This window comes from Lontra canadensis, unplaced genomic scaffold (genome assembly GCF_010015895.1).
Source record: "Lontra canadensis isolate GAN:19392208 unplaced genomic scaffold, GSC_riverotter_1.0 scaffold33, whole genome shotgun sequence".
Taxonomy (NCBI): Eukaryota; Metazoa; Chordata; class Mammalia; order Carnivora; family Mustelidae; genus Lontra; species Lontra canadensis.
In genome coordinates, this window is record NW_022631027.1 from 16,085,100 (window position 1) to 16,109,545 (window position 24,446).

At 35.3% G+C, this 24,446-nt stretch overlaps 1 protein-coding gene across 1 annotated transcript; it reads left to right on the forward strand.

Moving 5' to 3' along the window:
• Nucleotides 1-1,276: 1,276 nt before the first annotated feature.
• LOC116873421 (pancreatic alpha-amylase) lies at nucleotides 1,277-9,853 on the forward strand. Its single transcript, XM_032867247.1, has 10 exons — nucleotides 1,277-1,490; nucleotides 1,811-1,957; nucleotides 2,775-2,972; nucleotides 3,386-3,616; nucleotides 4,736-4,869; nucleotides 5,646-5,768; nucleotides 5,863-5,962; nucleotides 7,981-8,099; nucleotides 8,209-8,334; nucleotides 9,629-9,853. The coding sequence occupies exons 1-10, from the start codon at nucleotides 1,323-1,325 to the stop codon at nucleotides 9,816-9,818; spliced, it is 1,536 nt and encodes a 511-aa protein (XP_032723138.1). The 5' UTR covers nucleotides 1,277-1,322; the 3' UTR covers nucleotides 9,819-9,853.
• Nucleotides 9,854-24,446: the final 14,593 nt, after the last annotated feature.

A 24,446-nucleotide genomic window follows, 5' to 3' on the forward strand; every position in this document is an offset into this window, starting at 1 on the left:
AATTTTTTGAGGAACCTCCGTACTGTTTCCCACAGTAGTCACACCTGTTTTTATTCCCACCAACAGTGTAAGAGGGTTCCCCTTTATCCATCTCTTAGCCAACACCTGTTGTTTCTTGTTAATTTTAGCCATTCTGACAGGTGTGAGGTGATACTTTGTTGTAATTTTGATTTGTATTTCCCTGATTGTGAGTAATGTTGAGCATTCATATATTTTCTTTCCTCAATAGAATGTAAGCTTCTTGAGAATAAGAATCCTGTCTTATTCATCACTGTATCCTGAAAATCATCTACATGCTTAAGCAAAAACAGCATTCAGTTTAAGCAAAGTGCTTTTTGGATAAATGGTTTAAGTTTTCCCCATCTGTACTGTTATTCTCTTTTATAGGTTTTTACTTATATTAAGAAAAAAAATGGGATTGAATTCATCAATTTAATGTCCTATCAAGTATAAGAGATATTTAGCTTGGGGCGCCTGTGTGGCTCCAGCATTAGGTGTCTGCCTTTGGCTCAGGTCATGATCCTGGGGTTCTGGGATCGAGCCCCACATCAGGCTCCCTGCTCAGTGGGAAGCCTGCTTTCTCTCTCCCATTCCCCCCTGCTTGTGTTCCTGCTCTAGCTGTCTCTCTCTCTCTGTCAAAGAAATAAATAAAATCTTTAAAAAAAAGACAATAATTGAGAGAGAGAGAGATTTAGCCAAAAGGAGAAAAAAACAAAACACTCTACTGCTATAGGCTTTGCATTAAGCACATGATTTGATGGAGGTGGGGAAAGGGTCTGTTTCCTCAATTCATGGGCATTCAACTTCCAATTAGTTTCTTACATCTTAATGCAGACATTTAAATAGCTAAAAATTAGGGTTGGTGGTGTAAAAATAGAATGAGATTGAATATCCTATTTCTTTTTGAAATTGAAACATTATAATGTTTACAAATAAATAGTTAAGGCAATGTTTTGACTATAAGTTCAGTTGGCTTTGATTGTGATTGTCCTATTAGTGAAGGACTTCAGAAATAAAACCTAATCCTAATTAAATAATACATGATTAAGGTTTCTTTACATATAAGCTGCCAGATGTTTAAAAAGGTTAATATTCCCTCAGTAAGGAAAACATTAAGTTCTAAAAGGTCATTTAGATTGTTTTCCTAGTAGGTTGCTTATAGATATTCTTCACCTGTTAATATTGTTATTGATAATCCTTTTCTGATTTTGAATAAACACTTTCTCTATGTGTTTATTCATGTTAACATTTACTTAGTAAAACATGTTTCTTACAGGAAGATAAATACTTGCTAGAAAGAATGCTGGCAACTTCAAAGCAAAATGAAGATCTTTCTATTGCTTTCAGTCATTGGGTTCTGCTGGGCTCAGTATGCCCCAAATACCAAACCTGGACGGACAACTATTGTCCATCTGTTTGAGTGGCGCTGGATTGACATTGCTCTTGAATGTGAGCGATACTTAGCTCCAAAAGGATTTGGAGGGGTTCAGGTGGGTATTGTTCACAGTATAAACTGGGTTTGCTATGCTTATAGTAAATGGCTATGATGATCTGTATCTATGAAGCTGAAATGTTTTACTGAGGAAGAAAAAAGTTTAGTATTGTTGGCAACGTTATGTTTTGTTTCTGATATAATCCTTCTTTAGCAGGACGTTTCCAATATGTTGTTAATATTTTCATGTATTTGTTAAAAATGTAGCTGTATATGCAAAGATTAAGAAATTATTTTAGATTATTGATTAGTCTCTAGAGTACCCAGTGATATAAAGTAACCCATAATTTGATACTTACTATGATTTTTTATTTGTAGATCTCTCCACCCAATGAAAATGTTGTGATTAATAACCCTTCAAGACCTTGGTGGGAAAGATACCAACCAGTTAGCTACAAGTTATGCACAAGATCAGGAAATGAAGATGAATTCAATGACATGGTGACTAGATGTAACAATGTTGGTGTAAGTGAATTAAAGTTTCCTTTATAAAATATTTAGGAAAATAATTTCTCCTCTCTCCTGCTTGTTTTGAAGAAAATGTTTTCCATATTTATTTTTTATTTTACTTTACACTTAAGCTATAACTGAAATTTAATTATTACCTTATGTTCAGCTTTTGTAAATTTTTGTATATGTGCTATTTGTGTACTAAAGAAATTTAAGTCAAAGTTTAAAGTGAACTTATAAAGCAAGTATCAACTTTTAGTTCTAAAACTATACAAATTTCTGGGGAATACTTTTCTAGTTAGGAATTGGAAATTCTAGTTGTGATATTTGCTGTAATTTTTGTGTGACTTGTATCTCCACCTATAATTCCTGGGTCTTCTTTCACATAGGGTTTTTGATGGTAAATAATTATATTCTTTTTGGCAAGGAGCATGAGAGACAATATTTACCTTCAGATGCTTAATAAATAATAAAGGCTATCTGCTTCTTTCTTAGGATGATGCATGGAAATTTCAAAGACCACACTACTCTGCATCTCAGCTGATTCTTACCTCCCCCCCAAAAAAGCTGCATTTTTTCATAGTTATGGTAGTTTCAGTTCTATAATTTTATCACACATGTAAGTATTTTACCAAGATGATAGAAAGCAGATAGGTATTCAGTTCACATTAATTTCCCTTCACTCTTGACTTTTGAGTTACTAAGAAGAGAAATTAAAAAATAACAAAGACCTATTTTGGAGTGTGATTAACATACCATAAACTTCAGTCAATAATACCATAGATTATTACCTCTGTATAAGTCAAACTGAAATAAAAACTTTGTTTTTCAGGTCCATATTTATGTGGATGCTGTAATTAATCATATGTGTGGGAATGGTGTGGGTGCAGGAACGAGCAGCACTTGTGGAAGTTACTTCAACCCTGGATATAGAGATTTTCCAGCAGTCCCATTCTCTGGTTGGGATTTTAATGATGGTAAATGTAAAACTGGAAGTGGAGATATTGAGAGCTATAATGATCCCTATCAGGTAATTAAAGAAAAAAACCACAGTGATCTAAATAAAGAGCTATCTGTGCCTTTAATTATCTACATATAGTTTATTGATCTTCATTTTAAATACTGGCCTGGATTCCTTAGGAAAATAGGATTCTAATTATGACTCTTTAAAAATAAGAAACTTGAATTGATATGTAAAACATTTTTCCCTATTTAATTTGTCCCAATCAAAAAGCTCATCTACTTTATTTCCTACATACTCCATTTTTATACTAGAAAATATTTCAAAGGTATGTCCCTACTAGAGTGTCAGTATCTCCAGTTCCCAATGCAAGGAAGACACTACAGAAATATCTGGTAATGAATAAATGAATGCATAAGCAAATGGATTCTCAGGTAAAGGTGATGTTTTGTCTATCGCTCACAAAATGTTTACTTTAATAGGTCAGAGATTGTCGTCTGGTTGGTCTTCTTGATCTTGCACTGGAGAAAGATTATGTGCGTTCCACAATCGCTGAATATCTGAACCGCCTCATTGACATTGGTGTAGCAGGGTTCAGAATTGATGCTTCTAAGCACATGTGGCCTGGAGACATGAAGGCAATTTTGGATAAGCTGCATAATCTAAATACAAAGTGGTTCTCTGAAGGAAGTAAACCTTTCATTTACCAGGAGGTACATTAATACATATATGTATCTATATTTCATGTGTATATGGAATAATATAATTTAATTCAATAGAAAATAAGTGATAGGAGTGCCTAGGTGGCTCAGTCAGTTAAGTGGCTGCCTTTGGTTCAGATCATGATCCCAAGCTTCTGGGATCAAGCCTGGCAGGCTCACTGCTCTCTGGAGAGCCTGCTTCTCCCTCTCCCTCTGCCTGCTGCTCTACCTACTTGTGCTCTCTATCTCTCTGACAAATAAACAAAAAAATATAAAATAAATTTAAAAAAGAAAATAAGTGATAGATTTAATTAATACAATTTCAGTTGTTTATGGGCTAAATCATTTATATAGAAGAGTTTTCTTGAACCTCTTTTAGTGAGACAGTATCTTAATACCTAACTCTTTATCACAAGAAGTTTTATGGAAGTGCAGAGAATTTATTTATGCTGCAGACATCTGTGTCTTTTACCATCTCCCCAGAGACCATTAGAAAAGACAGATAATATTACAGTGGTTTTCTTGAGCCAGTCTATCTGAGTTTACATCCTGGCTTTAGCACTATTAGCTGTGTTCACTTAGGCAAATTGATTAACCTCTCTATGCAACATTTTTTTTTCATATGAAAAAAAAGGGTTGATGATAATAGTTATGTTTTTGTCTAAATATTAATGAGTTAACATAGTCAAGCAAGCACTTAGAAATGTTGTGAACCTGATATCAAGTGCTATAGAAATGCAAGCCTTTTTATTATCATTATGTGTAAGACTAAAATTACGCCAACATTCTCACAGGCCAACAGTTCACCTTGTTATATTATTTTTTTAATATTGTAGCATATAATTTAGCACAAAAATAAGAATCTTTCTTTAGGGAAAGCCATTTACACTTTTTCAAATAATATAAATAGTTTCAAGCCATTTTCTATATAATAGTACCTTGTTCGTTAAAAGTCTTTAAAGTTCTGATTTAAAATGATATTTCAAAAAAAAAAACCCAGTAGACCTAAAGAAAATATTTTTTAAAAAAAGGATGAACTTGATTTTAGTGTTTCAATTTAGGGCAATAAATATTTTTAGGGGTAAAAAAAAGTTAGAAAATTAAAATGATATTTCCCTATATTTCTTCTAGGTAATTGATCTGGGTGGTGAGACAATTAAAAGTGAGGAGTACTTTGGAAATGGCCGTGTGACAGAATTCAAGTATGGTGCAAAACTAGGCACAGTTCTGCGCAAGTGGAATGGAGAGAAGATGGCTTACTTAAAGTAAATGAAATATAATTTGTCTATTAAATTATTTCAAAGATGTATTAGTCTTATTATCCCAATCTGAGTTATCTTCAGAACTTATTTAGAACTTTTAAGGATTCAGTTACTAGTAATGAGGGTTATAGTTCCCCACACTCCAATTTATCATCTTTATTATTAAGAATGTCAATCATGAGGGTATCTAGAAACCCAAAACATACCCTAGAGACTTTTATATTATATAACTATACTATATTTGACTCATGTTTGCATATAGTATGTGAAGGCCACGTTATTGTTAAAATGATTGCATCATTTATGAAGTACTTACAAGGTGACTATGTTTAATTTACATATACTTATTTACATATTTTATATAAAATGATTTCCATATATTATCAATTATTTTCAAATATTAGAATATTTACATTATAACAATATAATATTGAAACCTACTTTTAATCCAGTTTTCCATTCTGTATGATATCATATGGATATTGATCATTCTGAAGTTTTATCTAAATTATAATGTACTAAAATCTCTAAAATGACTTTTTTTATAACAAAAATCTTATAACTGTAATGTGAATGTAATACAAGTAATTCATACATATATATATTCATGGAATGTATAATGTATCTGTATATTGTTTATATATTTTTTAAAAACTCCTATAGAATAATCATTTTAATTAGAAAATTTCATTTGGGCCTGCTATACCAAAAGAAATACACATTTAGGTTACCCTAAAGATGTTGGAAAAGAATACATATCTTTGTGTGTGTTTTAATAGGAACTGGGGAGAAGGATGGGGTTTTATGCCTTCTGACAGAGCACTTGTCTTTGTTGATAACCATGACAGTCAGCGAGGACATGGAGCTGGAGGAGCATCTATTCTTACATTCTGGGACTCTAGGTAAGTAATAAAGCACCACCCCCTTTTTTTAACCTACCTTTTAATGATGCTAAAAATATTTTCTTCTATGATGATATCATTTTGTAACCTTCAGACTGTACAAAATGGGAGTTGGATTTATGCTTGCTCATCCATATGGATTTACACGAGTAATGTCAAGCTTCCGTTGGCCAAGGTACTTTGAAAATGGAAAAGTAAGTTTTGGTGTTATCCAAAATATATTTTTCTCAAGGAAGGGAATGCAGTTTTGTTGTGATTGTACATGATATGTGATAGTACATACATGTACTATTATATTTACTATTTATCAAATATTGAAGTATAAACCTGATATAGGACACTGTTAGTAATGCAGTAGATATTAAAGAATTAAAATTCATGGTCTCTATTGTCAGAGTATTCAAGCAATATCAGAAATATGACAAAAATACACTCACCCCAAAGAAGCACTTAAAAGTAAGGATATAGTGAAAAAAAAGAAAGAAAAAAGATGAGGATATAGTAAGTAAAATATGCACTTTTTATAAATACCTACTTCATAGGGTTGATATAAGGATAAGTTAACACTTGTAAAGAACTTAAAACAGTACCTGCCCATAATACAAACAATATATTTTTTTTAAATACTTAAAAAAAAAAAGTTGTATGGAATCCAAAGAAATTTTCAGTTGAACTGGGATTAAATAGGGAAAGTATCTTTTAAGAGGAAAGAAAATATATGTATTAAAGAGGAGAAATTTGCAAAGTATTTTGGGAAATGTAAAGATGAGAAAAATATTTGGGGTAATAGGGGATATTAAGTAGCAATTTTACTTATTTTTAAAGATTTTGTTTATTTATTTGACAGACAGACATCATATGTAGGCAGAGAGGCAGGCAGAGAGAGAAAGGGGGAAGCAGGCTCCCTGTGGAGCAGAGAGCCCGACATGGGGCTCCATCCCAGGACACTGAGATCATGACCTGAACTGAAGGCAGAGGCTTAACCCACTGAGCCACCCCGGCACCCTGAATAGCAATTTTAAAAAGGGAACTGAGAAATAAAATTATGAATGTATTTGGAAAGTTAGTGGAAAATTTTTTTTTTCTTTTTTAAACTGAAGATTTCAGGGTGCCTGGGTGGCTCAGTTGGTTAAGCGACTGCCTTCAGCTCAGGTCATGATCCCAGAGTCCTGGGATTGAGTCCTACATCAGGCTCCCTGCTCCACTGGGAGTCTGCTTCTCCCTCTGATCTTCTCCCTTCTCATGCTCTCTCTCATTGTCTCTCTCTCAAATAAATAAATAAAATTTTTAAACTGAAGATTTCAGATGCATCATTGTACAGCAACTTCATACCGAAAGTAAAAAACACTGTACAAATCAGACTGATAGTTACCTGGTTTCTTCCATTTTTTTTTCTATGACTATCATTAAAAGTGCCAATCAGAAAACCACAATATTAAAACTTTGATCAATTTAATAAAGAATATTGTGAAGTATTGATTAACACATTTATCCAGAAGAAAGAATGAAGGAAATGAATGCTTATTTAGCAATTTGTCATATTCAAGGCATTTCACATGTATTATTTAAATTTTATAGCAACTAAACAATATCCCCATTTTACTGAAGAAAATTAGATACAGAGAAGATATGTATATTAACTAAGTTTTCTTAACTACTAGTAATAGAATCTTTGTTTCCATTCTGCTGTTTCTGACACTGAAGTCCTTGCCACTTCAATATCATTGCACTATTGACAGTGATATTTATTAAAAATTCCATGGCGGGGACGCCTGGGTGGCTCAGTCGGTTAAGTCACTGCCTTCAGCTTGGGTCATAATTCCGGGGTCCTTGGATTGAGTCCCGAATCGGGCTCCTTCTCTCTCTGCCTCTGCCTGCTTGTGCACTTGTGCTCTCTCTCTCTCTCTCTCTCTGACAAATAAATAAATAAAAATCTTAAAAAAAAATTCCATGGCAATTCCTTGGAAAGAAAATAAAAGGGCGAAAAAAAATTACCTTTAAAATATGGCACTAGAGAATGAAAAATTGGGGAGAAAATGGTGAGGACTTGGTAAAAGGCTGTAAAAATACCGAGGGACTTAGATTCTAAATGAAGACAATGCAGAGACACAAGACAGATGAGGTTTGGTGTTCTGGAGAGAAAAGAGACAAATACATGAAATGTTAAAAGTCAGGGCTTTTTAAATTTTTTCTTTTTTTCTCTTTACTTAAGGATGTTAATGATTGGATTGGGCCACCAAATAATAATGGGGTAATTAAAGAAGTTACTATTAATCCAGACACTACTTGTGGTAATGATTGGGTCTGTGAACATCGATGGCGTCAAATAAGGTGGGCATTCTTATTTAGAGATATCTTCTAATAATAAACATTCTTAACATTTTATTTTATTAAACTGTTGATGTATTCATCAGCATTTTATGTGGTATTATATTTTTAGGAACATGGTTATGTTCCGTAATATAGTTGATGGCCAACCTTTTACAAACTGGTGGGATAATGGTAGCAACCAAGTAGCTTTTGGAAGAGGAAACAGAGGATTCATTGTCTTTAACAATGATGACTGGTAAGCAGATCTCAATTAGAAATAACGTTTTATACTAATATGTTCTTGATTTACTACTTTCTCTTCTTGCACATTTACTTTTTTCATATCTGAAAAATTCCTTAATGGATTAAGAAACCACAGAAATCAGAAGAAAAATGATGATGGCTTTTATTCTGATCTCTTCTTTATAAGGGCTCTATGTTCTAAGTAGAGTGATTTTATGTGCATCCTTGCCTGTTACATGCAGATATATGAGGCACACACATAGGCTCACACATACACCCCACACAAAATACGCAGAATAGTTAATATAAAGGTTGTGAAATCACTAGAACTGTCTAGTAACCCCCCTCTCTTTTTAAATAATGGAAAACTATTGCCTCAATACTGAAGTGCCTTTTTTTAGTTCTCTCTTTCAAGTATTCTTGTATCTGTTTTTTTTTTCTTCTTTTTTTCACTTCCCTTTCTGACAAATAATATATTTTTTAAAGCATATGTATAAAGAACCTATATCTTATGGTTGGTTAGTGATTCACTTCAGAAGATTTTCAAGTTTTAGTTCTGAGACTTCTTCTTACTTTCATTGGTTATACTTACATCATTTACCTCTAGTATATTGATTTCCTAATATATAGAACTATGACTTAGAAGATGTCTTTGCAAGCAGTTGAAATGTCTCAGTTCCAAGGCCAGCTTTCACTTATGCTTAATTCATTTTAGCCTACATTATATTTTACTGACAAAAAGATAAATCGACTATATCTCTTTCTTGCCAAAGGAAGCTATGGCTTCTTAAATTCTTCTTTAATTTCTGTCTTTTGGATGGGAAAAGCAAAATAAATTTATAAGAGAGCTTTATATTTAAAACCATATACTTCTTCATAAAATGCTATCTTATTTTTATTTCCAGCCCAAATTCATTTTCTCCTCTTGTGAAAGACTTTTGCAGAAATAACCAAATTTAAATTATTGAAAGTAATTAGTATTTTCTTAAGTTTAATGAGGACAAATTTAAAATATTTGTGTTTACCACAGGAAATACTTTTATCTAAGAGTGACAATTCACTCAAATTTTCACTGATATTCCTCAACCATAATTTTGTGATAATATTTACTGCTAAGAAATTGCTAAGCTTTCTGTAAAATTACTTTTAGTCTTGGAAAACTGTTCACATCTACTAGAGAGGTCTTTATATTTTCTTCTCACTGAGTCTTTGACTGCTTAGACACACAGTTAAGCTTTTAGAGATAGTCTGAAATCTTGCTTTTAATTGTGCTGAATTCAAGTTAAATCTTAAATTTTATTTTACAGGTCATTATCTTTAACTTTGCAAACTGGTCTTCCTGCTGGCACATATTGTGATGTTATTTCTGGAGATAAAATTGATGGCAATTGTACGGGAATTAAAATCTATGTTTCTGGGGATGGAAATGCTCATTTTTCTATTAGTAATTCTGCTGAAGATCCATTTATTGCAATTCATGCTGAATCTAAATTATAAAACTTGAAATAAATAAGTACGCATACTCAGAGAAATAACCAAGTGTTTTTCTTTGTGTGTGTGTGTGTGTGTGTGTGTATTCTTACAATTCATTAATTTTTGGTAAAAGCTGTAAGTAATCAAATTGAAAAGCTCAGAAAAGCATAAAAATCACATATAATTATAATATAGCTACAATTGATACCATGTTATATTTTAGAAAACTCATGATGACTTATTTGTCAAAAGAATTTCTAAGAATTCAGGTAGTCATCTTAACAAATATGCTTGTTGCCATTAACACTATTTCCCAGTATGTATTTATGTATTTCTTCCATCAAGTGTTTCTAATAGTTAGGGATATCTGATTTAATTATTCCCATACAAAGTTATAACATTTGAGTGACTTCAACTTTATGAAAGTCCTTTTACAGTTAATAAGTTAAAAAATAAACTTAAATTATGTAAGATATAAGTCTCAGTTATATGGAACTCATAAAAATCTTCCACTTTCTCTCTATTTTTTCTCTTCTCTTTGTAAGGTCTTTAACTTGATGTAGATGTAGGGGTTTTTTGTTCCATTTCTTAATCTCCATATGAATGGATGTAATTATTTAGGACTCTCATTATACTATATGTTCTGGATTTTCTTCCTGATCCTCCAGCTATTCATTTTCCTTCACCTTGACTTTTAATGTGGAATTTGGTAAGGATCTCATCTGTGTCATATAACTATCAGTTGTTTTTCTTATGCTTGAGTGATAAAATAAAAGCCATAATTTAGAACTCCCTCTTCCTTTCACCTGTAAATTTATCTATAATTATTCTTAATATTATTATCATTATTATTTTGAGAGAGAGAGCAAATGGGGAGGGGCAGAGGTAGAGAGAGAATCTTAAGCAGACTCCATTCCCAGCACGGAGCCCCAGCGGGGGCCTTGATCTCACAACCCTGAGATCGTGACCTGAGCCAAAATCAAGAGCTGGGTACTTACACAACTGAGCCACGCAGACACCTGGTCCCTATTATTTTTTTTTTTCTTTCCTCCTGTCATAATGAAGAAAGTGTACTTCATTTTATCAAAGGCCATTCTCCTCACTTGTGTTAATACCGTTCCATTTTTATCTGTTGGGTAACTTTATTTCTTAAATTACCCTTTTTTTCAGAGCACCTGAGTGGCTCAAGTTGGTTAAGCATTGGAATCTTGATTTCCACTCAGGTCATGATCTCAGGATTGTGAGATCAAGACCCATGTGGGGCTCTGCCCTGGAAATGGAATCTACTTAAGATTCTCTCTCTCTCCCTCTTCTTCTGTCCCTCCTACCCACCTCCCTCTCTCTTAAAAAAAAAAAAAAGATTATTCTTTCTCTTCTAATTTAATAATCTTTTCTTTTTTGCTAGATTAGTACCCTGAGATTACATTTATTAGTCTTCCAACTAAAAAATCCATGACTTCCAGAATTTTTCTAAGTATAACCCACTTATTTTCATCCCTTCCTAGCTGAGCTTCTGTTTTTACCACACAATCTCTACATTTTCAACATTAGTCATTTTCATCTCCTCATTGTCCAGTTTCTAATCCTGACTTCACTGAATCTACTCTTGTCAACATCACCAAAAACACTAATGTTACTAATCCAATGTATTTCTCTATCTTCATTTTACTTTATTTCACAACAGTATTCAACATGTGAGCCAACCTCTCCTCCTCTCTTCCTTCAGTCTCCATCTACTCTCTGGTTTTCCTTTTTTTCTCACTGGTGGCTCTTTTTCAGATTCTTTTTCTGGCTTATCTTCTGTCTGACCTAAAGACTCATTTGGATCTAATTCTCTTCTTTTTATTCATCCTCTCTCTTCTAAGTATTTGCAAACTTTTCCATGGATTTAAAACACAGACTTTTACATGAAGACCTATACCTCCAATTCAGATCTTTACTTGGACTTTAACCTCACATTTCTAACAGATGTTTACTCCACTTTAAGATTCACAGATATCTTATACATAATATATACAAAGTGCAACCTTCAAATTTTTTTTTTTTGTAAGCTATGCCCCTCTTATGTCAATGTAGTTTTCTTCAAACAGGAAAAATGAGGCCACATTGATCTTAATATAATACATGTTAAATAAATTTATGCTTTGTTCTTAGTGATTTCTCATACTTAAGAACTTGTTAATAGTTTCTTCCTTTAGATGTTTCATTTTATGTATAGAAGCAATTCTGCCTGTGAATACTGAGTAATTTCTCTTCTCATGGAAGGAAAAATATGTTGAAGAATCATTGTTCATGATTAGACTTTCACTTGCAAGTCAAAACTGAACCACTAAAAATCATCATGGAATATGATCACAGAGAATGATTGAAACAAGCTCAGTGTCATACCCTTCCAGACTAATCTCAGCATTATGATTAATAGTATCATTATTATTATCATTAAACTTTCAAATAAAGTACATCTAGATGTTGGACCAATAAATGATCAAAGTTTCCAAAAAGACACTTATGTTCAATAAACCAAATCTCTAAAGAGATCACTTTCCTGTGGTATTAAGAGAGAAATGAGACAGTTTTTGAAAGGGATAGAAATATCTCTGAGTATTTAAACCAGTTTTTGAACATTTGCATTTTGTTCTTGTATATTAAAAGAAACTCCTGTATTTCTTTTTTATATTTAAATTTTATATTTAAATATTAAAGTAAATTCCTTCTCCAATTTGGAATTGACTGGAAAAAAAGTTCAGGAGCTTAACTCAGGGCTAGTTTAAGTAAATAAGAGTTTTTCTTCTGCTTTGTTTGCCCTTACAAATCTCTCTCTCTACACACACACACACACACACACACATACACACAAATAGATACAAAGCCAGAAAAATCTAGATATGTCAGTAGTAGCTTACAGTTTGTTGCAGAAAATCCAAAGGCTTTAGAAGAAATCATCTAAGAACTCCAATAAAAAAAGAAAACAACAGAAGTAAAGTGATATATTAAAAGACCTTTAAAGGTCTTTCACAAGAATTGGAACAGATGGGTAAATACACAGTCTATTTGCTCTTTTTGCCTTTGAACATAAGTCTGGGGGGAAAAATGTGATAACCTATTTAGAAAGAAATAGTTGTGTTGAAAGCACTACTTACACTAGAATAAAAGGTGATATTTATTATTTCCTTATAATTGCAAATCTGTTAAATCCAACTCAATATTTTTCTTTGATGTTTTTAAAGATCTGTTTTGAGTAATGAAATATATTTTCATAATCAATTCAGTGGACATTTTAAAAATGTCTCTATGAATCTCAGTTTCCTCCTCTATAAAAGGAAAGTAACATCTACTTTTTTAGTTTGGTGTATTGAATGAGAAATTATACATTATACACTAACCACTATTTCTGGTTAAATACACACTTCTTCATATCTTCAGTAACAATGTGTCTTTATGGGGGAGGGCACAAGATGGAGGAGGAGTAGGAGACTCTCTTTCAACTTGTCCCCTGGACTGAGCTAGATATCTACCAGAGCACTCTGAACACACATGACTCAACCTGAGATGAAGATTATACTTCTGGATCTCTACAGGGACAGAGGATCATCAGCAGAGAGGTACAGAGATATTGGGAGTGTGCAGACAGATATCAGGGGATAAACAGAAGGGGGAGGGAGCCCTCAGAAGGGAGCCATTGAAAAGTAACACCCCAATGCAAAAGTGTCCTGTGCTTGCAGACTAGCAATAGCTTGGAGACCAGTGGCTGAGAGACGGTAAGGGATTGAAAACAATACTCAAATGGAAAAAAGGGACTTGAGGGGTAATTCTTGGGACCAGGTGGCCACAAGAGCAGACCTAAGCTGACGGTCCCAGGACAGGTCCCAGCCATGGCCCATCCATGCCTGAAAGGACCTGGTACAGACTCCATTCAGCAGTTCCTGGGGGCTGGTGGCTGCTGCCGTGACCACAGCTGCTGCCACCTCCGCCATAGCTGGCAGGACCCAGCACGGACTTCAGTCAGCAGCCCTGGGAATGACAGCTGCCGGGACTGTGCTCACCTGGACCAATATCACTCACAGTTTGGGTGGCACAGGGGTACAGAGAAAAGCGGAGGTCTTGGGTGACCACTGAGACAATGTGTAAGGGTGTGCACTGCCTGTGGGAGGCTGCAGTATTCAATGGGGTTGGCAGAGGGGGAGTCTGTGTGTTCTTGACCATTTTGAGAGGAGCAGACCATGGCTTCTTTCTGAGGCCAAGTCTGGTTGTGGAGAATTTATGTTGCTCTGACCTTCCAAAAGCCTGTGAAAAGCCACCAGAGAACAAAGCCTCCAGAGAACAAAACCCAGAAAAACCTCTTTCCATGGATCCCAGCCCCTTGATAGCAGGCAGGTCAACTCCACCCAAGCAGGACTGACTGAAAAACAACACGGCAGCTGAAAGAACAAGATCAAGCTGAAAGAACAAGCGGATCACAACCCCAGGGTCCGCATAAAACTGTAAAATCCCAACACCAGGGGAAAACAGTATATTAAGCTCCTGGTATTATCTTGAGGCCTGTGTATTTCTTAGATACAACTTTTCTCACTCTCTCTTTCTCTCTCTCTCTTTTTAAAATTCTTTTGCATGATTCTTGTTCTTTTATTTTTTTACCTACTTACCATTCAAATTGATTGCTTAATACTACATATTCCATAGTAACTTTTTAACTTGAACTTTTTCATACATATGCTTTTTTATTTTTCTTTTTTAAATATGTATAGATGTAAGATTCAATGTAGTCCTTTTTTCCCTATTCTATATACATATACGTATATATGTGTATATATATATATATATACACTGACATATATGTATATATATATATATATATATATATATATATATACACATATCAGTTTTAATTTCCCTGTTTCTCTGAAAAGTGAAGTCCTTTAACAAAGATATCAAGATATACCCAGGAAGAACTGAAGTACCCTTCCTCACCCACACTGAGGGATTATAACCACCATCCCATTACTAGCCCTTTTTATCTTGTGTTTTTCTTTTCTTTTTCTTTTTCTTTTGTCAGTCTTTCTGTTTGTTGGTTTTTGTTTTTGTACATTATGAATCTTATTCTTGGGGCTCAGTTGGCTGTTTTTTTTTTCTTTCTTTCTTTTGTTGGTATTTTTGTTTGTTTTTTTTTTTGTACTTTATAAATATTACTCTTGGGGCTCATTTTGGCTGGGTTTTTTATTTGTTTGTTTTTTATTGCTTTTTGGCAGTGACTTCCAGTTGCTCTGAAAATTCCTAAGGTGCACCTTGCTTGGATAGCGGTTGATATTTTCAGCTATACATCTCCTCAACCACAACTCAACAAAATGACAAGGGGGAGGAATTCCCAACAAAGAAAACCCAGACACAATGGCCTCTTTAGCAGATCTAATGGATATAGATCTAAACAAAATATCAGAAATGGACTTCATGGTAGCAGTTATGAAGATAATGGTCAGGCTGGATTAAACTATTAATGGCAACACCATTTGTTGAAGAGACTATCATTTTCCCATTGGACATTCTTTCCTCCTTTATCAAAGATTAGTTGACCATAGAGTTGAGGGTCTATTTCTGGGCACTCTATTCTGTTCTATTGATCTATGTGTCTGTTTTTGTGCCAATACCATACTGTCTTGATTACAGCTTTGTAATAGAGCTTGAAGTCTGGAATTGTGATGCCACCAACTTTGGCTTTCTTTTTCAACATTCTTCTGGCTATTTGGGGCCTTTTCTGGGTCCATATAAATTTTAGGGTTATTTGTTCCATTTCTTTGAAAAAAATTGATTTTATTTCGATAGGGATTGGATTAAGTGTATAGATTGCTTTAGGTAGCATAGACATTTTCACAATATTTGTTCTTCCAATCCATGAGCATGGAATACTTTTCCATTTCTTTGTGTCTTCCACAACTTCTTTCATGAATACTTTATAGGTTTCTGAGTACAGATTCTTTGCCTCTTTGGTTAGGTTTATTGCTAGGTATCTTATGATTTTGGGTGCAATTGTAAATGGGATTGACTCCTTAATTTCTCTTTCTTCTGTCTTGTTGTTGGTGTAGAGAAATGCAACTGATTTCTGTGCATTGATTTTATATCCTGACACTTTACTGAATTCCTGTACAAGTTCTAGCAGTTTTGGAGTGGAGTGTTTTGGGTTTTCCACATAAAATATCATATCATCTGCAAAGAGTGAGAGTTTAACTTCATCTTTGCTGATTCAGATGCCTTTTATTTCTTTTTGTTGTCTGATTGCTGAGGCTAGGACTTCTAGTATTACGTTGCATAGCAGTGGTGATACTGGACATCCCTGCTGTGTTCCTGACCGTGGGGGAAAATCTCTTAGTTATTCCCTATTGAGAATGATATTCACTGTGGGTTTTTCATAGATGGCTTTGATGATATTGAGGTATGTGCCCTCTATCCCTACACTTTGAAGAGTTTTCATCAAGAAAGGATACTGCACTTTTTCAGCCTCTATTGAGAGTATCATATGGTTCTTTTTCTTTCTTTTATTGAATCATAATGATTGATTTGGGGATGTTGAACCAAACTTGCAGCCCAAATCCCACTTGGTAGAGGTGCATAATCCTTTTAATGTACTGTTGGATCCTTTTGGCTAGGATTTTGGTGAGAATTTTTGCATCTGTGTTCATCAAGGATATTAGTCTGTAATTCTCCTTTTTGATGGGGTCTTTGTCTGGTTTTGGGATCAAGGTAATGCTGGTCTCATAAAATGAGTTTGGAAGTTTTCCTTCCATTTCTATTTTTTTGGAACAGTTTTAGGAGACTAGGTATTAATTCTTTAAGTATTTGGTAAAATTCCCCTGGGAAGCTGTCTGGCCCTGGGATCTTGTTTGTTGGGAGACTTTGGATGACTGCTTCAATCCCCTTACTGGTTATGAGTGTGTTCAGGTTTTCTATTTCTTCCTGGTTCAGTTGTGGTAGTTAATATGTCTCTAGGAATGTATTCATTTCTTCCAGATTGTCAAATTTGCAGACATATAGTTGCTCATAATATGTTCTTATAATTGTTTGTATTTCTTTGGTGTTGGTTATGATCTCTCTTCTTTCATTCATGATTTTATTTATTTGGGTCTTTCTCTTGTCTTTTTGATAAGACTGGCCAGGGGTTTATCAATCTTATTAATTCTTTCAAAGAACCAGCTCCAAGTTTTGTTGATTTGTTCTACTGTTCTTTTGGTTTCTATTTCACTGATTTCTGCTCTGATCTTTATGATTTCTCTTCTCCTGCTGGGTCTAGGCTTTCTTTGGTATTCTTTCTCCAGGTCCGTTAGATATAGGGTTAGGTTATGTACTTGACACTTTTCTTGTTTCTAGAGAATGGCTTGTATAGCAATACACTTTCCTCTCAGGACTGCCTTTGCTGTGTCCCACAGATTTTGAATATTTGTGTTTTCATTTTCATTTGTTTCTGTGACTTTAGTCAATTCTTCTTTAATTTCCTGGGTGGCCCATTCATTCTTTAGTAGGATTCTCTTTATCCTCCATGTATTTGAGTTCTTTCTAATTCTTTCCTCTTCTGATTGAGTTCTAGCTTCAGAGCACTGTGATCTGAAAATATGCAGTGAATGATCCCAATCTTTTGGTACTGGTTGAAACCTGATTTGTGACCTAAGATGTGATCTAATCTGGAGAATGTTCTGTGTACACTAGATAAGAATGTGTATTCTGTTGCTTTGGGGTAGAATGTTCTGATCATCTGTGATGTCCAATGGTCCTTTAAGGCCTTTATTTCCTTGTTGATGTCATTTAAGGCCTTTATTTCCTTATTGATCTTTTTCTTGGATGATCTGTCCATTTCAGTGAGGGGGGTATTAAAGTCCTCTACTATTATTGTATTATTGTCAATCTGTTTCTTTGATTTTGTTCTTAATTGGTTTATATAGTTGGCTGCTCCATGTTAGGGGCATAGATATTTAAAGTTGTTAGATCTTCTTGTTGGACAGATTCTTTGAGTATGATATAATGTCCTTCCTCATCTCTTATTATAGTCTTTGGCTTAAAATCTAAGTTATCTGATATAAGGATTGGCACCCAGTTTTCTTCTGATGTCCATTAGCATGGTAAATTATTTTCCATCTCCTCACTTTTAATCTGGAGGTGTCTTTGGGTCTAAAATGAGTTTCTTGCAGATAGCATATCGATGGGTCTTTTTTTTTTTTTTTTTTAAATCATTCTAATACCATGTGTCTTTTGATTGGGGCATTTAGCCCATTTACATTCAGGGTAACTATTGAAAGATATGAATTCAGTGCCATTGTATTGCCTATAAGGTCTTACTGTATATTGTCTCTGTTCCTTTCTGATCTGTTACTTTTAGGTTCTTTCTTTGTTTAGAGGACCCCTTTTAATATTTCCTATAGACTGGTTTGGTGTTTGCAAATTCTGTTCCTTTTTTTGTTCTGGAAGCTTTTTATCTCTCCTTCTATTTTCAATGACAACCTAGCTGGATATAGTATTCTTGGCTGCATATTTTTCTCATTTAGTGCTCTGAATATAGCATGCCAGTCCTTTCAGGCCTGCCAGGTCTCTGTGGATAAGTCTGCTGCCAGCCTAATATTTCTACCACTGTATGTTACAAAGCTCTTGTCCTGAGCTGCTTTCAGGATTTTCTCTTTGTCACTAAGACTTGTAAGTTTTACTATTAGGTGATGAGGTGTGGACCTATTTCTAATGATTTTGAGGGGGATTCTCTGTGCCTCCTGGATTTTGATGCTTGTTCCCTTTGCCATCTTAGGGAAATTTTCTACTATAATTCACTCCAATATACCTTCTGCCACACCCTCTCTTTCTGATATACAAATTATTCTAATATTGTTTCATCTTATGGTATCCCTTATCTCTCAAATTCTCCCCTCTCAGTCCAGTAGTTGTTTGTCTCTCTTTTGTTTAGCTTCTTTATTCTTAGTAATTTGGTCTTCTGTATCATTAATTCTTTCTTCTCCTCATTCATCCTAGCAGTAAGAGCCTCCATTTTTTTTTTTTCAGGCTTAAAAATGTATTTAAGAACTATCATGATACATGGTTACTTTTAATGGAAAATGTTTAGAAACCATTAAAATATGATTTGGATTTAGTTAGACAAACTCACTTATTGACTATTATTATATTTATGTGCACTATAAATATAGTTACATTTCTTATTCATTGGAAATCCAGAAGAACAACATCTTGTGTATATAGCAATATCTTTTTTCCCCCCACTGGTTTTCATTTTATTTATTTATTTATTTATTTATTTTGCTCTGTCTTTTTTTTTTTTTTTTTTTTAATTAACATATAATGTATTTTTAGTCCCAGGGATACAGGTCTGTGAATCATCAGGCTTACAAACTTCACAGCACTCACATAGCACACCCTCCCCAATGTCCATAACCCAACTACCTTCTCCTTACCCCCCTTCCCCTAGCAACACTCAGTTTGTTTGTGAGATTAAGTCTCTTATGGTTTGTCTCCCTCCCAATCCCATCTTGTTTCTTTTTTTCCTTCCCCACCCCCAAATACCCCACTTTGCCTCTCAAATTCCTCATATCAGGATGATCATATGATAATTATCTTTCTCGGAGTGACTTACTTTTAGAGACTCCATTTTTAAAAAAAAGATTTTATTTATTTATTTAACAGACAGATCACAAGTAGGCAGAGAGGCAGGCAAAGAGAGAGGGGAGGAAGCAGGCTCCCTGCTGAGCAGAGAGCCTGATGTGGGGCTCGATCCCAGCACCATGAGATCATGACATGAGCTGAAGGCAGAGGCTTTTAACCCTCTGAGCCACCCAGGCGCCCTGAGCCTCCATTTTTGATTGAACATCATTAATAGATTTTTTGATTTTTAACTTGGTTTGATTTTAGTTCTTTTATTTCTCCAGAAAGGGATTCTCTATCTTCCATGCCATTTTGCAGCCCAGCTAGCATGTTGATAATCATTATTCTGAACTCTAGTTCTGACGTATTACCAATGTCCATATTGCTTAGGTCCCTGGCTGTTGGTACTGCCTCTTGATTTTTTTTTTTTTTTTTTTTTTTGGTGGTGAGTTTTTCCACTTTGTCATTTTATCCAGATAAGAATATATGAATGAGAGATTAAGATACTAAAATACTAAAAGGGTGACAAAGACCTCAGAAAAATATATGTTAGCCACTGGGTGGGGGCAGAATGTAGAAAGGGGGAAAATTAAAATAATAAATAAATAAATAAATATATATATATACACATATATGTGTATATATATAGTAGACTGGTGAAAAAAAGCAGAGCCCCCCACTTGATTTTGGGTGTATTCTGGTCTCTTAGAAGAAACTACCTCCCAAAATTTTAAAGAAAGAAAAACTTATATGTATATGCAAAAAATAAGGGTAAGCGTGATGAAGGGATGGAATATGACTTTATTTTTTTATATTTTTAAAGATTTTATTTATTTATTTGACAGAGAGAGATATCACAAGTAGACAGAGAGGCAGGCAGAGAGAGAGGGTGAAGCAAGCTCCCCGCTGAGCAGAGAGCATGATGTGGGGCTTGATCCCAGGACCCTGAGACCATGACCCAAGCTGAAGGCATAGGTTTAACCCACTGAGCCACCCAGGTGCCTTGGAATATGACTTTAAAGATGAGAATGAAAAATATTCTAAAAAAGGTATTGATAAGATAAGTTGGTTGGAAATATAAGAAGAAAAAAAAGAGAGAATGTGTTCAGGCTGGAGCTAGATTTAGGGTGTATTTTGGTCTATTAGAAGAAATATATCCCAAAATCTTAAAGAAAAAGAACCTATATGTATACAAAAAATGAAGTTAAATACAATGAAGGGATAAAATGTGACTATAACAATAAAAATTTAAAAAGGTTTTTTAAAAAAGGTATTGATAAGCTAAAATAATTAAAAAACATTAAAAGAGGAGGACTGTCAAGATGGCGGAGAAGGAGGAGACACTGTTTCAACTTGTCTCCTAAAGTGAGTTAATTATCTACCAGAACAGTGAACACCCATGAAATCAACCTGAGATGGGCTTATACACTTCCGGATCTCTATGGGGTCAGAAGATACCTGTGGAGAGGTAAAGCAAAGTAAGAATGATTGAATCGATATTGGAAGATGAAGAGGAGGGGGAGGGGCCACCAGAACCAACCTATTGGAAAGTAATACCCCAATATGAAAGTGCCCTGTGATTGAGGACCAGCATTAACTTGGAGTCTGGTTAAAAGCACTCAAAAAGAGCAAAAGATCTTAAGGAACAACTGGTGGAATCAGATGGTCACGGGCACAGGCCCAAGCCCATGGACCCAGGATGGCCACTGCCAGCAACGACCTATGCCAGAGAGAATGAGGTGGCAGAGCCTCCAGTTCTTGGTCTTGGAGCTCCCCAGGTTGTGTGGCTTGCACCACCACTCAGCTGGGAACACTCCCGTCCCCCACATGAGGGAGTCTGATGTGGGTGCCAGCCTGTGCTCTCTAGAGATACAGCCTTTTGTGCTCTGTGTGCACTGCATGACCAGGCTCTGAACTTTGCTCTCCATCCATGCCTGAGAGTGTTCCATGAGGGCACTAGCCATCTGGCTCTAGGACCTGCCAAGAGTCTGGACACTCTCAACCCGGGCTTGAAAGAACTCAGCACACTATCTCTTGTCATGATCTCTCAGCAGACAATGACCTGTGAAACCATGAGGTCTGGACCCCAGACAGCAGTCCTGGCAAAGGCAACCACCAGAAGTGGGCTCCCTGGACCAATATCACTCATGGTTTTAGTGGCACAGAGGTGCAGAGACAAGTGGGCACTTTGGGCAACACCTGAGAGAGTGGCTGGGGATGTGCACTGCCTGTGGGAGGTTGCATGGTTCAGCGGAGTTTGCAGAGGAGGAGTCTGTGTGTTCTGGACCATCCAGAGAGGAGCAGACAGAAGCTTCTCTCTGAGATGGGGGGTTTGGGCGCAGTTTGCTTTCCACTAAAGCTCCAACAAGCTGCAAAAAGCTGCCAAAGAACAAAACCTCCAGAGAACAAAAGCCTGAGAAACTGGTTTCCACAGAGCTCAGCCCCTTGGATAGGGAGCAGTAGGACTCAACCCAAGCAAGACTGACTGAAAAACAATGTGGCAGGCCCCTCCCCTAGAAAGCCAGCCAAAAGAATGAGAGGACAACCACCACAGTGTCACCATAAAACTGTAAAACCCCAATATCAGGGGAAAACAAGATATTAAGCTCCTAGTATTACCCTAAAATCTGTGTATTTCATGGCTATAATTGTTATTTTTAATTCATTCTCACTATTCTTATTCTGTTTAATTCTTTTAACCTACTTACCATTACTACTAGGGTTTCAATACAACATATTCTGTAATAACCTTTTAACCTGAACTTTTTTCATACATATGTCTGTGCTTTTCTTTTTCTTTTCTATTTTTTAAATATACATGTAGATATAAGCTTCAAGGTAATCCTCTGTCTCTAATCAATATTACCCCTATATACAAACCAGTTTTAATCTCCCTTTGTCACTGGAAAGTTGAGTCCTTTAACAAAGATATCAAGATACAAATAACCTTCCTCCCCCCCATCAAGGAATTATAACCACCCTTCCATCTTTTTCTTCTGTCAGTGTTTCTGTGTATTTGTTTTTGTTCTGGTATTATATAAATCTTATCCTTGAGGTTCATTTTGGCTGGGTTCTTTTTTTTTTTTCCCTTGTCATTTACTTTTGTCAGTCTTTTTGTTTGTCCGTTTTTGTTTGTATAGCTTATAAATCTTATCTTTGGGGTCCATTCTGGCTGGGTCTTCAATTCTTTTTTCTCTCTCTCTTTCTTTCTTTTTTCTTTTTTTCTTTCCTTTTAGTGGTGATTTCTGATTGCTCAGAAGCATTCCAGGGTCCATTTGCCTTGATCATGGTTGATATATTCAGCTACACATCCCCTCAACTACCTGTCACCAAAATGACTAGGAGAAGGAACACTCAATAGAGGAAAAATTCAGAGACTTTGTCCTCTCCATCAGAAATATTGGATATAGACATCAATAGTATGTTGGAAAGGGAATTCAGGGTAACAATTATCCAGGCAATGGCTAGGTTGGAGAAAACCATTAGTGACAACATAGATCTCTAAGGGCTGAAGTGAAAGCTGCTTGGGAAGAAATTAAAAAAAAAAATGCTATCAATGAGAGCCAATCTAAACTAAATTCTCTAGCAGCTAGGGTAACTGAAGCAGAAGATAGAATTAGTGATCTAGAGGACAAACTGATTGAGAAAAAGGATCAGGAGGAGGCATGGGAGAAACAGCTTAGAAACCAAGAAAACAGAATTAGGAAATAAATGATGCCATGAAACTTTCCAATGTCAGAATTATTGGGGTCCCTGAGGGGGAGGAGAAAGAAAGAAGACTAGAAGATATGTTAAACAAATTCTCCATGAAAATTTTCCCATCTGGGGGATGGAACCAGCGTTTGTGTGCTAGAGACAGAAAGATCACTCCCCCAAGATCGATGAATCTAGAAAGACCTTGAGACACTTGATTGTGAGATTGATGAATCATAATTTTAGACAAGAGCTCCTGAGAGCAGCTAGGGGGAAGAGATTCCTTCCTTTTTCCTTCTTTACAAAGGAAGATCCACCAGCATAACGTCAGACCTGTCCACAGAAACCTGACAAGCCAGAAAGGGCTGGCAAGATGTATTCAGGGCACTAAATGAGAAAAACATGCAGCAAGACTGACATTCAAAATGGATGGAGGGATAAAGAGCCTCCAAGACCAGCAGGGTTTAAAAGAGTATGTGACCACCAAGCCGACACTGCAAGAAATATTAAGGGGGGGGGGGTGGAGGTTTTCTATAAAAGAGGAAAAGAAACCAAGGAATATCATTGAACAGAAATGTATGGAGACAATCTATAGAAACAAAGATTTCACAGGTAACACAATGTCAATAAAAACGTATCTCTCAATAATCACTGTCAAGGTGAATGTGCTAAATGTGCCCATAAAATGACACAGGTTTGCAGATTGGATAAAATGACAGGACCCAACCATATGTTGTCTCCAAGAGACCCATTTGAACCTAAGGATACACCCACACTGAAAGTGAAGGGATGGAGAAGCATCTTTCATGCCAATGGGCCTCAAAAGAAGGCTGGGGTAACGATTTTCATATCAAATAAATGAGATTTTAAACTAAAGACTGTAGTCAGAGATACAGAAGGACACTGTGTCATTCTTAAAGTGTATATCCACCAAGAGGATCTAACAATTGTAAATATTTAGGCCCCTAATATGGGAGCATCCAAATACATAAGCCAACTGTTAATGAGGATAAAGAGTCATATTGATATGAATACATTAATAGTAGGGGATCTTAACATGCCACTCTCAGTAATAGACAGATCATCCAAGCGGAAAATCAAAAAAGAAATGAGCATTGAATGACATGATGGACCAGATGGACTTTATAAGTATATATAGAACTTTCCACCCTAAAACAACAGAATACTCATTCTTCTCAAGTGTGCATGGAATCTTCTCCAGAATAGACTATATACTGCATCACAAATCAGGGCTCAACCAATACCAAAAGATGGAGATTATTCCCTGCATATTCTCAGACCATAATGCTTTGAAACTGGAATTCAACCAGAAGAAAA